Source organism: Montipora foliosa, chromosome 12, assembly GCF_036669935.1.
Source record: "Montipora foliosa isolate CH-2021 chromosome 12, ASM3666993v2, whole genome shotgun sequence".
Taxonomy (NCBI): domain Eukaryota; kingdom Metazoa; phylum Cnidaria; class Anthozoa; order Scleractinia; family Acroporidae; genus Montipora; species Montipora foliosa.
The window spans coordinates 33,616,054-33,631,053 of record NC_090880.1 but is presented as its reverse complement, the minus strand read 5'-3'; the positions used below and the strand labels follow the sequence as shown (position 1 = coordinate 33,631,053).

At 41.4% G+C, this 15,000-nt stretch overlaps 1 protein-coding gene across 1 annotated transcript in view; it reads right to left on the bottom strand.

Moving 5' to 3' along the window:
• The window catches only part of LOC137981128 (mucin-like protein), a 121,315-nt gene that overhangs the window by 28,351 nt on the left and 77,964 nt on the right, over positions 1 to 15,000 (bottom strand). Inside the window, exons 16-25 of the mRNA XM_068828473.1 lie at positions 7,589 to 7,722; positions 6,775 to 7,116; positions 5,552 to 5,652; positions 4,746 to 4,847; positions 3,510 to 4,042; positions 2,516 to 2,734; positions 1,929 to 2,261; positions 1,328 to 1,585; positions 1,048 to 1,247; positions 36 to 375 (exon numbers count right to left, since the gene is read on the bottom strand). Coding sequence (XP_068684574.1) covers positions 36 to 375; positions 1,048 to 1,247; positions 1,328 to 1,585; positions 1,929 to 2,261; positions 2,516 to 2,734; positions 3,510 to 4,042; positions 4,746 to 4,847; positions 5,552 to 5,652; positions 6,775 to 7,116; positions 7,589 to 7,722 — 2,562 coding nt within the window. The remainder of the gene's footprint in view (positions 1 to 35; positions 376 to 1,047; positions 1,248 to 1,327; positions 1,586 to 1,928; positions 2,262 to 2,515; positions 2,735 to 3,509; positions 4,043 to 4,745; positions 4,848 to 5,551; positions 5,653 to 6,774; positions 7,117 to 7,588; positions 7,723 to 15,000) is intronic.

The following is a 15,000-nucleotide window of genomic DNA, read 5'->3' as shown; positions in this document are numbered from 1 at the left end:
TTGGTATAGAACTTGAAATCAAAGGTATCTCATACCTGAGCATTCTGCTCCATCTCCAGAGTATCCACTTGGACATGGTCCACATGTGTACCCAGATGCGTTTGCAGGTGGCGGTGAATCAATGCAACTTACTCCTGGAAAACATGGTTGAAAATTTTCGTCACATGCATCAAGGTCCGCCTCACAAAAGGAGCCAGTATAACCATTCACACAGTTGCAAAAAAGAATAGTGAATTTTTCTGTATTGTTATTGAGATTGCTGTCATCGTTAGACTCTTGAACGCACACCCCTTGGTTTTGACATGCACAGACATTAATGATTGGGCTGTGGACTGTATTTGCAGTTCCATCGGACGCGACAAATTCAACCTCGATCTGAAAAAAACAAAAAAAAACAAAAAAAAAACTATAGCGTTTTTTACATTTCCAATGGATTGCTATCAATTTTAACCAAGAGACTAAAAGGAGAGACAGCAAATCCTTGTGCCCCATTTGATTGTGCAAACGCCACGAAGGGTTTTTTACCTATAATTCTCTAGACCGTGTGGTCCACTTTCACACCACCTTGAAACATTCTTCTAGTATTACAGAAAGCTAATTATAGATCCATAAATCAGTAGGGGATTCATGATATCTTTCTTTTTTCTAACCAATTCGTATCTATTCTAATCTAGTGTAATCCTTTCTAACCAATTGTAATCAATTGTTTTCAACTCGAAATCGATTTTTATCGATTACTGTCAACTGTTATCCCTGCCAATCGATTCACATTATTTCCAAACATTTTTAAAAATCTGTACCGATGCAATTCAGGTCTACGTCACTTCAAAACGATTGCAGTCGTTTCCAATTAATGCTAGTCAATTGAAGATTCAACTCTGATTCATTCCATTACACGCATGAGGAAAGGTTACCTCCCTGTATACGTTAAAACTTATTTCGATGTTGGTAAGGGTGGATTAGAATTGCTAAGCGTTGCTATAATTCATTACAGTTGATTGGATAGGAAAAATCGACATCTGCTTGCGTTGTCAGCTCATGTTTTACCTGGGCAGTGGTCACACTCCAGGAAATAGTGATCGAAGTTTGGTTTGTTGACGTTGTATGTCCAGCTGGGAGGTTTCCAGCGACGGAAAAAATCAAGGAATCATTGTTGGGATCTTGTGCGGTGATAGTTATTGTTGCTGATGTGTTCACCGTCACATTAACTTCTGTTGGCCCCACCAAGATCTCAGGAGGAAAGTTTGCTACAAGAGAAAAGTTAAAAAAAAGGAAATTAATCTATGGACTTGGTGTACTTGGAAAAGAGAAAATATAAGTTTCTCACCCAAAGCTTGAGATTCACTTTCTATCTGCACAGACACTTCTTTTGTACTCGCTCCAACTGCAACGTCTCCAGTCGATGCTATGTCAAACAAACAGTTTACATCTCCCTGGCATGCCAGCTCCGCTGCCGTTCTCAGCTCGTCGCTGCCAAAATCAATTGGCTCGTCCAAAAAGATAGGGACAAAGGAAGCATTTGAAAAAGTGCTGGTGTTTTCCCCGGGTTTGTAAGTAAACAAACTAATATTATCTGTAAGTTGCCCTATAAACAAAAAACCAAGATTGGTTAGACTCGATACAAGTACAATGCCTACTGCCTTTAATTTACTAACTTTTGATTCACCATGATGTGCTGCAAGATTCGTATTTGAGTACTTTCGTTGTATCGAGCTCTCCAAAACAGCCTTAGTTTGGACATGAGATGTAAGACTCATCTTCCATGTATAATTTAATCAATAAATTGGAAAAACCAGAGACATGATGATTTTTCATTTTTCGTACTTGACGAAGATACCCTTCTGATCAAAATATCAAAATAAAAAGTGTGTATCATCGAACGCAGTAGGCCACTTTCGAAAATACCATAATATACATAATATACTTACACTCTAATCCAAAGTTGAAATGAATTTGTCGGCCGGTAGCATTGGACGGGAGGATGGTTCCATCGGGTTTTAAAAAGTCGTCTTGTTGGTCTCCGTTCCAGGATCCCAGAAGCCCTTTGGTTTGGCCCTGGAATGACGAAGGGGCGGCAAAGACTATAGAAAGCGAGTCTTGAATTTCAGTTACTGTCACAGATATTCCAGAGGGGAATGTGACCAAGAAAGAGTTGTTCTGTGGACGCGACACAGCCACGGAATCGTTGAGAAGAAAACTGACATTTGTTAAACTGTGGAATTCTTGGAATATTTGACCGTTAATTAGCACCTCCAATCCACCTGAAAAATTAACCATGTTAAGTGGAGAATAGTTACAAGCTGGAAGACAGGAATCACTTTGAAATTAATTGAAGTCCAGTGTTGGAATAAGGCGCCCAAACTCTCGTTGGAGATAGACGCCTATCTGAAAACGATAGCTAATAGAAACGTTTTCGTTGCAGTAACTTTTATCGAACAAAGTGTGGATCTCATCATAAGCAATTCTAGACATATCTACCAAGACCTATTGTTAGAACACTTCGTGTATTTCTAACCTTCTTCCATGAGAGTGCATTGCAACGTGCTTGTGTTCTCTTCTTTTGCTACTGCTGCAGCGAACACAGTTGCCGTCCCTCCACCCTTGGCAAATTTTGTCCGTGCTTGCAGTTGGAAGAAACTTTTTTTGACGCCTATCATGACGTACTCACCAAGTCCATTAAACGTATAGTTTTTGCCATCCAGCGTGACAAGATGGGGGTCACCAAATACAGGAGCTGAAAACATCGATAATTATTATATGGCAATTCTCAGGCTAAATGGAGCACTCTGGTTAACGGTCGGGATTTTATAATACAAACCATTACTATGGAACACTCCGGCGGTACGTTCCTTAGTTTTTCTCTCTCCCGGGAAATTCAAGTTGAGGCGGAAACACAAAAAGTTTTAAAAAGTGGAATTCAATTTTTGTATCACAACAGTACGTCAAATTTTAATGCCACGTCAATGTGAGTATTAACAGCTTTAAAAATGTGACGCCTACGCCCTATAAACGTAATTTGAAATTCATATCATTTTCGTGATTTTATATTGTTTGTCGTCGATATTAGCGCATAACTGGATTGATATGAACGATGTCAAACAGCTAAAGATCCGTAGTTTATTCTCATGTTTCCATCAAAACTCAAATTTAGTAACTTAGCGTTGTCGTTTGCAGAGGAAGGGAAAGAAATTTCCTTTAATGGATCCGATTCGTGAAGCATGGTCTGTATATTGAGGAAACTATTTTGTGGCTTTGCTGTCGTCGTCGGCATTGCTGAAGCTCTCAAAGCAACCATTAACTTGAGAAAAATGGGAGGTATTGGTTTTTTGTAAATTGCTCTGAAACAAGCCACATCTAAAGAACTTAGATTTGCAGTTTCAACGTGAGGTGATACAACTCCTCGGTTGACAGATTGTTCTCTACAAAAATATGCAATGAATTAAAAAAAAAAAAAAAGAAAACTGTTTTACTAATGAAATTTTCTGTTTAGCATCAATCAAACGTCTTACCACGTTGAGGTGGGACATAAGCCCTGCATCCTTTAGAAGGCCGTTTTTCGTAATATTTCTTACAACTTTCTACTCTTCGTCTCGATGTAAGACAACAATAACCAAAGGCTTCCAGGTCATGTTTTTGGTGCTTTTCGGGAAATCTCAGCTTGTGGTACCGATCTAGGGTGCCCGCTTGTGGCTGCGAGTCAAGGATCAGGGCACCACGTCTTTCAGCGTCTTTGTAGTAACAGCATCTTCTCCCACGTTCATTGACGGGTTGAACAGTATAAAAACATTCAGTGAAGGGAAAATATGGCTCCACCCATGTGTATCTGTTGTCGACAAATGCTTGGAAAACGGTGCAAGGACAGGGATCTGGCCTGTCAATCAGACTCCCCCTCACTGGGTCTGGCTGATTATTGTACCAAAGTGAACAATTGAAATCACTGTCTTCAATACCGCTGGAATTCTCAATGCGCAGGATCCACCTTCCTGGTATACCGACATTTCCAATTTCATTGTCGATGCTCTCTGCTCGGAGAGTTCCTGACCTAAGACATTACAGTTAAAGTGTTAGGAGTTTTGGTCGCCCTGTACTCTTCCTGTTGCAATCATTTAAACATATATGATCTCATATAATAATTGTTTTAAGGACTGGAAACAAGGCGCACGCTTTTGAATCATTAATAAGCTTCAGACATCAATCCAGTACCTCAAATGAAAAGGTAAAAGAGGACTGAAACCAACATGCAGGCTCGTGCGACTTGACAACAACAACAACAAAACAATACCTAGAGAGAGTCCTTAATTTAATTGTGGTGAGTGACTTCCATATTAAGTAAATAGTGTTTGCTATTGCTGGTATACAATTTTGTAGTTTCAAAGAGAAACATATTTTATCTTCTAACCTAAGTGAACATTCATAAATCCGTACCTGTCGTATGATAATGATATGCAGTATCTCTGCCAACAAGTCCCTGCCACTACACATCGCCCCAAAATCCCCTGTTGTTGCCTTCCTTAGTCGTTACAATTTCGCATACCTTATAATTATGAGAAGGCAAGAGGAATAAGAACTATCCATTCCACAAAATATCCCATTTAACCGGCTCGATAAGAGCAGATAGCTCGAGAAAGATAGCAGAAATATATCGCTTTTCTGTTCAAAGGAAAAGCACCCTTATTATAGACTTGGGAATTTTTTTATCTCACTTTCATGGTCGTCATGCCCAATCCGACAGACCTTATGTTTACCTTGGTAAATTAAGGTAATGATTTTTTAAGCCTCCAGAGTTGAATCCAATAACAGGAAGACTGATAGAAGCTGAAGAGGCTGAAAAATATTCGTACAAGGACCTATAAATCAGAATAAGAAAGAGTAAGAGCACAGTTTAGTGATTACGCAAGTTGAAGTCTTTTCAAGCAATTTTGGATGGCTTGGACTAGCCTCCGAGTTGCTGCGACAACCCTTCCCTCTATCCTGACAAAAATGCCTTTGGCTATCAGGGTTGGCAGGGCTAACCTTTTCTTGGGAAAAAGAAGCCCAAAATTGAGCCCCTTGGCGTAAAATAGAAAAATTAACCGTTTAGAAACGACTTTCTCATTTCACAAGAACCAAGCTGGAGCACTAAGATTACTCCAGACTACTTCTACATGTTCCAACCCTTAGCAAAGAAGTCCCTAATGCAAAGGTTCTCTGTTGATTGAGGGCACTATGAATCAAATTAAGCAAATCACATGCCGAAATATAAAGTAGATCAAATCAAATGTTGGTTTTTGACGAGAGGGGAAAACCGGAGTACAGGAGAAAAAAACCTCTTGGGGCAGAAGAGAGAGCCAAAAAACTCAACCCACACATGATGAATAGGAGGCGAGTGCTCTACCCACTGCATGCGCATGCGCCAGCTCCGCTTCCCAACACAATCCGCTCTTCTAGATCTTACAACCAAGATCCCTTAAGAGACAGGTAGGGCTTTTAATAAATAAACTACGACGTCTACGACGTTAAGCTGTCTCTACCGGTAATAACCAAAGACAAAGGAACAGTTAATATTACTTACACGCTTGTTGGCACTGAAAATTGTATCCCGTTATGAGGGTAGTTAAGCATTACAAAAGTAAAGATGTTATCGGTAATGAGGACGGCCTGGAATGTGTTGGTCTAAAATTAAAGAATAAAGAAAATAATGCGCTAAAAATGTGAGAGCATGGGGCCATGCAGTTTTTCTATATTGCATTCTATATTAGTTCACTAGGCCAGGATTACTTTTATTTCTTCTGCTTTATCTGCTTTATCTTGTAAGTTTCATTACTATGCTTCTTTTCTAAGGTGGCTATATATCAGCAAGGGCCATATAGTTAAAGTTTTATTTATTCTTTTGTGGATTATCCTTGTTTTCGTGTGGCAGGCGTTTTGCTTTGGCCTCGGGTGGAGCGGCCCTGTCACTCTTTCCTCCCTAAGGGCTGTGGCGGGTGTGCCTTCACCTTTGCTGGGATCATGTCGTCTATATTTGGGTATTTCTTAGGGTACCATGCTGATTTTACGTACACGGTCTAGCCCAATGGGGCTTGGCCAAAATCATCCGCAAACTTCAATAATCTTAGAAGATGGAACGGTCTAAGAATTGATTAAGGTTCAGATAGAACTCTTGAAAATAAATAAACAAAGTTATACATTTTCGTAATAAGAGGAACACATGCATTTAAATCGGTTCCCAATAACCTGTACAAGGAAGGGTTACGTTTTTGCAAACGTTGGCCGTGTAGCACTTATATTTCAACAGACTCAACTTAGGTAACGTGGAGTGCTAATTTTCTACCCATATAAACCATGTGAGCGTTGACCCTACTAAAGCTCACCACTTTCATTAGTAGGGCTAACGCTCACATGGTTTATATGGGTAGAAAACTAGCTCTTCACATTACCCTCTAATAGTTAAGTCTTAGGGTTAGGGTTAGGTAAATTCCCATGACCTGCTCCCGTCTGACCTTGTAGCGCAGTCAGTAGAGCAGCGGTGATCTACCCGAACGTCGTGGATTCAATCCTACCTGGTCAGAGGTTTTCTCTGTCCTTGTGTGGGCCTATTTCCATTAGTAGGGCTAACGCTCACATGGTTTATATGGGTAGAAAACTAGCACTTCACCTTACTCTCTAATAGTTAAGTCTGTTCGAATAACTTGGTTGGTCATGTAATTTCCTAAAGCTTGAATGGAGTAGATCCCTTGTGGCTAAAACCAAGAGCCACCCTTTTGAGGAGGATGAAAACGAATGCAATCAGCTTACCAATTTTTCCGTGATGGGATTCAATTCCAAATGACGAAGTTTCACCCATGTTACGACCAGCACCCAGGTCGCATTAAACGTTTTCCCCTCCGGCAGTGAGGAGCTGGATTCGCTCTGCAACACATCAGAAGTTGCGTTTTTCAAGATTTCGGCATCATTAGGTCCTGTGTAAATGTGATAGAACACTTTAGATGGTCCATTAATGAATGATCGACCAAGATCTGTTCGTGTCCAATAGGGTGCAATCATTGAACTAAAACGCAGCCAATATCTTTGTCCGAAGTTGTAAGGTCTCTGATTAAACCTGTCTATTTCAAACTGGATGGTTCCATAAGGACAAATCTATCATAAATGAAAAGAAAATGGAAAACTTTTAACAACGTCTGCAGTTTACATTCTTAAAACGAATTAAAAAAAAAATTCCTCTTTCTCGTTCCCGTTCCCGTGTCTTACTATTTCATGCCTCTTACTGACAGAGTTCCTCTAAAATGGTACGAGTTTTCCTAACAGCACCGAGCGGCTTTCTCCAATCCCCTGGACAAAATGTGTGCGGCCTCATTATGAGATTTTCTCATAATAATAATTTTTCTAATAATTTCACAAGGGAAACGCGCGCGAGAGGCCTTACGGGTAATACGATAAAACTGCTTGCAACCCACGTTCGGCCTTGTCTGGCACCATTATCAATCACAAACGCGGCCAAGCTAGTTAACGCTTTCCTGTGATCAATTGAGACTCACTGGTATAATAATAAAATTAAGGATCTAGCGATTTCTGATATAAAGATCTAGATTGAGGCTAATATAACACTTACATAAAGCTCCCTGAACCTTGTTGAAAAGAACCTTATTCCACCGCCAGGTACATTAATTCTAGGACATCTGTTCGTAAAAGACAATTCGGTATCCCCGGCTGATTCACCGTAAGGGTACATCCGAATAACAGGAGCTGTAAACAAACGAAAAAAGTGAAATCATGGTACTTAGCTGCGAATGTAATTCTGGTGTTTCAATTTACTGACATAACTAGCACTAAGTACTAATTAAGGATTAGTTAGGTACATTCGATTCTTGTTTTGTCATCGACTGCGCATTTGAAAGTGGTTGTATACTTTAGGGAGACTCGTTTTGTACCCTTTTTTGGTATTTGTTCAGTAACGAAGATATCATACTATAAGTATTCTGACTCAGTTGTCTTCTTGTTAAAAAGCTTATTAAAAAAAGCAATTGTGAAATACCACATCAGTAGCTGGCTTTCTAGATCTTGTGAAATGTTATCAAACCGAAACGTAAAGTTTTATATTCATTAACTAAATCAAAATGTTTCATAATTGGACACAGTTTACACAAGAAAACTGAACCTTTCCCCGACAACTGATCAACGAAATTTTGTTGAGTGTTTTATGAACAAACAAACAAAATGACCATCTTCTCGGAAAACTTAAATTTGATAAGTTTCTCCTGATTGAACTCGCCTAAAAGTCGTCAAATTGTTAGCTTTTCGAAATGCCACCCTACGTACCGGTCTATTAATTCCGAATTGTGCTAAAGATGGCTCAATTTTTGTTCTCATTGAGCCCAGTTTCGGTTCGCAATTCAAATAACGCTTTCCAAACTATTTTCAGTTTTTTCCAATTCTTATTTTTCCAGAAAAATGCCACTTTTACCCGTTTTTTGCGGCGTTCCATTTTTTCAGAACAGATTTTATCGATTCTGGTGGAGTGAAAAAACAAACACTGAGAAATATACTTTCTTGCGTTGTGATTTTTATTGTCCTCAAAAATCAATGACCTGAGTGTTAAGAATCATATTAACCTTTAAAAAAAGGTTATTCTAAAGCCAGGGGTCCGAAATTCGAACCCTTGGTTCTTTTAATCTGAAATTGAAATTAGTTTTCTAAAACGTAACAGCTCTTAATTAATCTAGGGGTCCGGACCCTTGCTTTAAATGAATGAATACAAGTAAAAATCTATCTTTGAAAATTTATCTGAAGATTTGCAAGTCTAGGGCTCCAAAATTCGGACCCTTGCTTTGAGTGAGTGAAAAGAAGTTTAAAATAAAACTATCGTTGAAAATTAAGACTTAGAAGTCAAGGGGTCCGAAATTCGGACCCTTGCTTTAAGTGAATGAAAATATGTTAAAAACTATCGTTAAACATGAAAATGTAAAATTTACAAGTCCAGGGGTCCGCAATTCGGACCCATGTTTCTGTGTATCCGAAATTCTAATAAATAAATTGTAATGTATAGGTTTTCTAGCGTGTACTCTTTTTTAAAGTGAATGAACCGGGCTAACAAACTGCTGTTAAAATTTACATTTTTGTCACTCAATTACTGTGAATTTAGAGATTTGACAGACGACGGATCTCAAAAACACCAAGAATAAAATTCTGCTGTGTTTTAAAATTGAGAAAACATCTACTCTTCCTCTTTTAAATGCTAGTCGCAAGCATGAAAAATTCCGGGTTTACCTAGGTGTAAGGACCTGACCAGGTTTTCTTGGTTTTACGTCATTCGTGAGTTTTACAACTTCTTACACCGAAGTAAAGACAAAATTCCAGGCATGGAATATATTTCATAATATATAGTTATAATTATAATATACATAATTTTGTTGCGTTGGCTTTTATAATTATGATTTCACTAAACGTCCCTAGCTTTATTATGCTGTTGTATTTGGGACACCAACTCACAACGTATGGTCTCCTGGTCCTCCAGTTTACCCAAATATATTTCATGCCTGGAATTTTTCATGCTTGCAATTACTGCAGTAGCATTTTTTGAAAAGAGATCAACGACGTAATCGCTAGCTCGACTGAAGTGTCTGACGATCCAGTCGTAGGCGGCGGTCCGTATTTTTAGATTCTTGTGGTCGAACGCCACCTGAGAGAACCCATCTCTTGCTTCTCCGGCAGCAAAGGTGAAATGTTCGATTACAATCTTCCTTGAAATGTGAAAGTGTTTCTCCAGTTGGTGGCTGGTTCTGGAGGATCTCCCTTCGTATAGTTTAAGTTAGACCAGTCGTTTAGCTGATCTAGAAGCTTTTGGACTTGAGTGGAGGTAGAATCAATTGAATCACCGATAAGATAGGCGGTAGAATCATCGACAAACATTTCTAAATTAGAATGTAAACAAAGAGACAGATCATTGGTAAAAAGACTAAAAAGCCTAGAACAGGGATCCTTGAGGTACAAAAGAAGTTATTCTCATCTTCTCAGAATTAGTGCTTTGTCTGTACTCTTATCCACAACGATATTCGTCATCACAGTGGTCAAAATTTGTTGTGGACTTACAAGGCGCACAAAAAGAAGTTTTTGTTGTGCAAGAAAGCAAGCGAAACGTCTATCCATGGGAAACATGTTTGTTGATCGGTCAGCCGTTCTCATGTTTATGTCACATATCGATCTCAAATCAAACTGTGTGAACATGTCCAAGTATTTTATTTTGTTCTTTGATTTAAAGACTCTCTGTCTACTAAGATGCACCGCACAGGCTCGGAGGTTACGTATGATATGAAACCTCCATTTTTCTGGGGGTGCGTTGTTCATTCGTTAAATCATTTGTTATCGGAGTCATCCATTGGGATTTGTTCTTACTTAGTGCTTCTTATTACAGCTACGTTATCGTAGTTTATTAGTAAATAGTTAGTTGCAATTCGCTAGCGTTTTAATGTGGGTTGAACGAATGAGCAGTTGGAACGGCGATGAGTTCCGAAAAATCCCGGTAGAAGACCTCAGAGACCTGAGCCGCTTAGAGCAGTCTATATATTCACAGAAATCAGTTCGAGATCACTGAGAGCCCATATAGATTAATGGGGATACTATGCCACAAACTATAAACCAACAGCGAGTTTGCTGACGTCCTTTCGCAGCCCGGGGGGGGGAGGGCACTTTAGGAATTTCTGGGTGGGGATGTGCGGCTGGGACCCTGGAACCCTTAGCCTATACCAGAGCTAGTTCAGCTGAATTTTGCTACCGTATACTGGAGTAAACTCCCACCGATTTCCGTCTAAATTCCGATTCTTGACAGTTAATAATATCCAGAGGTGTTTCATGATAACCATTTTTTGACACTGTTGAGGCTGAGTTACGTAAACTTAAACTTTTCCGAATTCATTTTTTTATATTCTTGAGTGGGAATTTCTGGTTTCCTTAGTCTTGATAAAATCTTCAACCGACTGGTCAGTTTCGTGAAAAATGATACCCTAGACCGAAAGGCTATGATTTATATACTCTATCCTAGAGTAAACTGCTTGAAAACCATACCCTTCACAGCGGTACATACAGACATACACAGAAACTGGAGCTAGCCCAGAGAAGAGCTGAGGAGGAAGCTGAATTAGCCAGACAGGATGCAAATAAGAGAACTGAGACGATTGGAGGATGAGGCTGTTTTAGCTGAGCTTGACTGGAAGATCAAGGGAGACTTCGATGAAGAAACTGGTCAGCTGGAAACCGTTGATGATGTCGATAAGGTGCAACCCCAAGACAATCTTAAGCCTCTCCTTAAAGAATCGGAATCAAGAAACTCCAAACCTCCATAGCCAACCTTGCGAGAAATGCCGGACCTTACACCTGTAGATTACTCCACCCTGTGCGATAAACCGCCAGCTACTTCAAAGTCAGCACTTTGGAACGGTAACTTTACCACAAGGGAGAAAGGGAGGACAGCATCACAGGCCCCCAACAGTCAATGCCTACCATATGAAAGTCCTCGCTCCCTCCAATTTAAGCGTGAGACTGCCTTTGATACTAATCAAGAGCAGAAACACCCCCAAGACTCATACTCAGTTTGGTGGCAATCCAGCTGATTTCCCCTTCTTTAGAGATCAGGTCCGTACTCACCTTGAGAGTGAGCTTCTCACTGATGCTCAACGTGTTGAGTATTTACCAAAATTCCTTAAAGGAGAAGCTTCGGAGGTAATTGAGCGAAATAGAGGTTGCTCTTATTATGACCTCACGAGAACACTAGAGGACCGTTTTGGTCGACTTGTCCAAGTGTCACAGGCCTGCATTGAAGGTCTCATATCTGGTCCTAAGCTTGTTCATAGTGAAGATCCTCCAGGGTGATGTCAAACGTGAGGAGAGTGAGCTAATAATTTGAGGAAAATTGTTAATAGACTCCCGAATGACCTAGTTGCAAAATGGCAGACTGAAAACTACGAAATTGTCGCCGCTACAGGACTGCACGTCTGCAGAACATTGCCAAGTTTGTTAAGAAGCAAGCTTCAATCAGAAATGATCCAGTGTTTGGATTGCAGCAACTAAGACGAGAAACAAATGAAGAAAACAAGGAAGACAGGAACAGTTCGAAAAAAAGGAAAGTCCCACCAACGCCACGTCTAAAGGATTCCACTCTCTCCTCCACCCAAATAGAGAAGCCAACCAGAGAAGGAAGTTCAGCCAACTGCGCTATTTATAAATCTGCTCCCCCATCGATTGCAGCAGTGCCCAGTCATCAAACAGTGTGACCGTGTAGCAGTAAGGCGACAATATGCAGCATCATATGGGTTCTGTTTCAACTGTGGCCATCATAATCGCAATCACAATGGCTAGTCCTGTCCTGAACCTCCAGGCTGTTCCAAGTGCCCCGGACATCACACTTGTCGCTATTGCACAAGGAGAACAACACGGGACATCGCTTCAGGCCGACGAGGAACAATGACTCGAATGGCAATGTCAACCAAGAAAATCCCCCTGCTCCTACCATGGTTTCCCAACAAGGTGCAGAACAAGGCGTACGACCTTAAGCCAGCAACAACCATTGACCAGCAATAAGCTCAACCGAAGTTAGTACTGCGAGAGCTCAAGTCCTGTTGAATGTAGTGCCGGTTACGGTTACAGTGGAGGATGGCAACTTCATTTCCACGTATGCATTCCTTGAGAATGGGTGCACTGCCACCCTCATCGATCGCGAGCTTGCTGATCGGATTAATCTGAAAGGGACTTCAGGGCAAATTGGTATCAAAACAATCAGAGGCAGTGAAGAATCGTTCATCCTCAGTCCTGCGGAAGGGTGTGGCAGTGACATAGAAGTTTATGAAGCATATGTGCTTTCAGACCTTAATCAAACGGAGCAAGTTTTACCAGAGACAGTGAATGTCAGCGAGTATCCACACTTGCAAGATCTGACCTTCTCAGAAGATGACCTCCATCGGGTGTCAATAATTGTAGGGAACAATATCTCTGCTGCGCACTTGCAAAATGAGGTCTGGGTACCTCCAGATAACAATGGCCCCTATGGTTACCGATGCCCACTTGGCTGGAGCCTTGCAGGGCCTCTAACCAACAGAGATGGAGGGAAGGCAGCAGTTAACTTTCTATGAGTTGACATTCAGCCTGTGGATCAGATAGAACGTTTCTGGAAAATTGGAGATTACGGAGCAGCCAAGGCGAGTGACAAGCCATTGTCAATCGAGGACAGGCGAGCATTAAAAATCCTTGAAGACACTACCACCTTTATTGACGGGCGTTACGAAGTTGGTCTTCTGTGTAAGAACGACGAGCCAAAACTACCGAATAACCGTGCCCTGGCAGAAAGGCGAGCAGAGGTGCTCAGACGGTGCTTAACTAGAGCTGGTAATGAGGAAATTGCGGCAAAAAAAAAAACCGAGCAGTTATGACTGAGTACATCTCTAAGGAGTATGGTCGCAAACTTAACCCAGAAGAAGCAGCTAAGGAGAGTTCGTGCACCTGGTATCTACCCCATCATCCAGTGACTAAACCCAAGAAACCTGGAAAGCTTCGCAGTGTCTTCGATGCCGCAGCTGTGTTCGCAGGAACTTCCCTAAACAAGAACCAGGATATGACCGATAGCTTCGTTGGAGTGCTACTGCGCTTTCGTCAAGGAAGCGTTGGGTTGGCTGCAGACGTGGAAGCGATGTTTCACCAAGTGCGAGTGCGAAAGGAAGATCAAGACGCCCTACGCTTTCTTTGGTGGTCATATAACTACACTGAACCTCCAGATGTCTATGTCATGGAAGTACACATATTTGGTGTTACGTCGTCTCCCTGTGTCGCAAATTCTGTCTTAAGAAGAACTGCCAGTGACAACACAAAGGGGTTTAGCCCCGAAGTCCCTGCAATTGTGGAAAAGAACTTTTACGTTGACGACTCTTTGCCCTCATTCAGCGATGGAGACTCTGCAATCAAGGCAGCATCTAACTTAGTTGTCATGTCCGCAATATCTGTTGAAAGAAGAGCGTTGCCAGATCGCAGTCTTCACCTGGATGAGTAACCGGTGGACAGGGTACTTGGAGTCCGTTGGTTTGTTCAAACTGACGAGCTACGCTTCGAAACCAAGAACTTAAATCGCCCTGCGACAAAACGTGAAATCCTGTCTTCTGTCTGTTCACTGTATGACCCTCTTGGTTTTGTTGCACCTGTGGCCCTTACTGCAAGAGTTCTCATACAGGATACCTGGAAGGCAAAACTAGATTGGGACCAACCACTAGAAGAGCACTTCTTGAAGCGATGGAGATCCTGGACCACACAGCCGTCATCTCTGTCTGAGCTATGTATCCCACGCAGCTACTTTCCTCCTGAAGTGGATTCACCCAAGTGCAAATTGCAGCTACACATTTTCTCCGATGCCTCGGAAATCGGGTTTGGCGCATCAGCATACCTGAGGATTGAGGATCCAGATGATCCTACCCATTGCTCGTTTATCATGGGAAAGGCCCGAAATGCTCCAGTGAAATTCACAAGCATACCAAGGCTTGAATTACAAGCAGCAGTCCTTGCTACACACCTAAAAGGGATGCTGAGGGAGGAATTAGACCTGTGCATTCAGGATACCAAGTACTGGACTGACAGTGAGATAGTTGTTCACTATCTGAAAAACGAGAAGCGTCGATTCCAAACCTATGTTGCCAATCGGGTGCAAGAAATCAGAGGAAATTCAAAACCAGATGAATGGCATCATGTAACAGGTTCTTTGAACCCAGCAGACGATGTCTCTCGGAGGTTAAACCCCTCAGAGCTGAGCTTAAACCAGCGTTGGTTTCGGGGACCCGAATTCCTTTGGCAGCCAGAATCACTTTGGTCTAATGCAGACCTGAAGAAAGTCCCAGACTCAGCCCTAGAATTGAAGAAAGAAGCTCACACCAAATACCATCTTCACTTCTTCAAAGGCAAATGCCGGCCCATAGAGTTTGACGATTGTAACAGCCAAGGAGGTTATAGATCGGATACTCAGCAGTTGCTCTAATTGGAACCGGTTTAGGCATC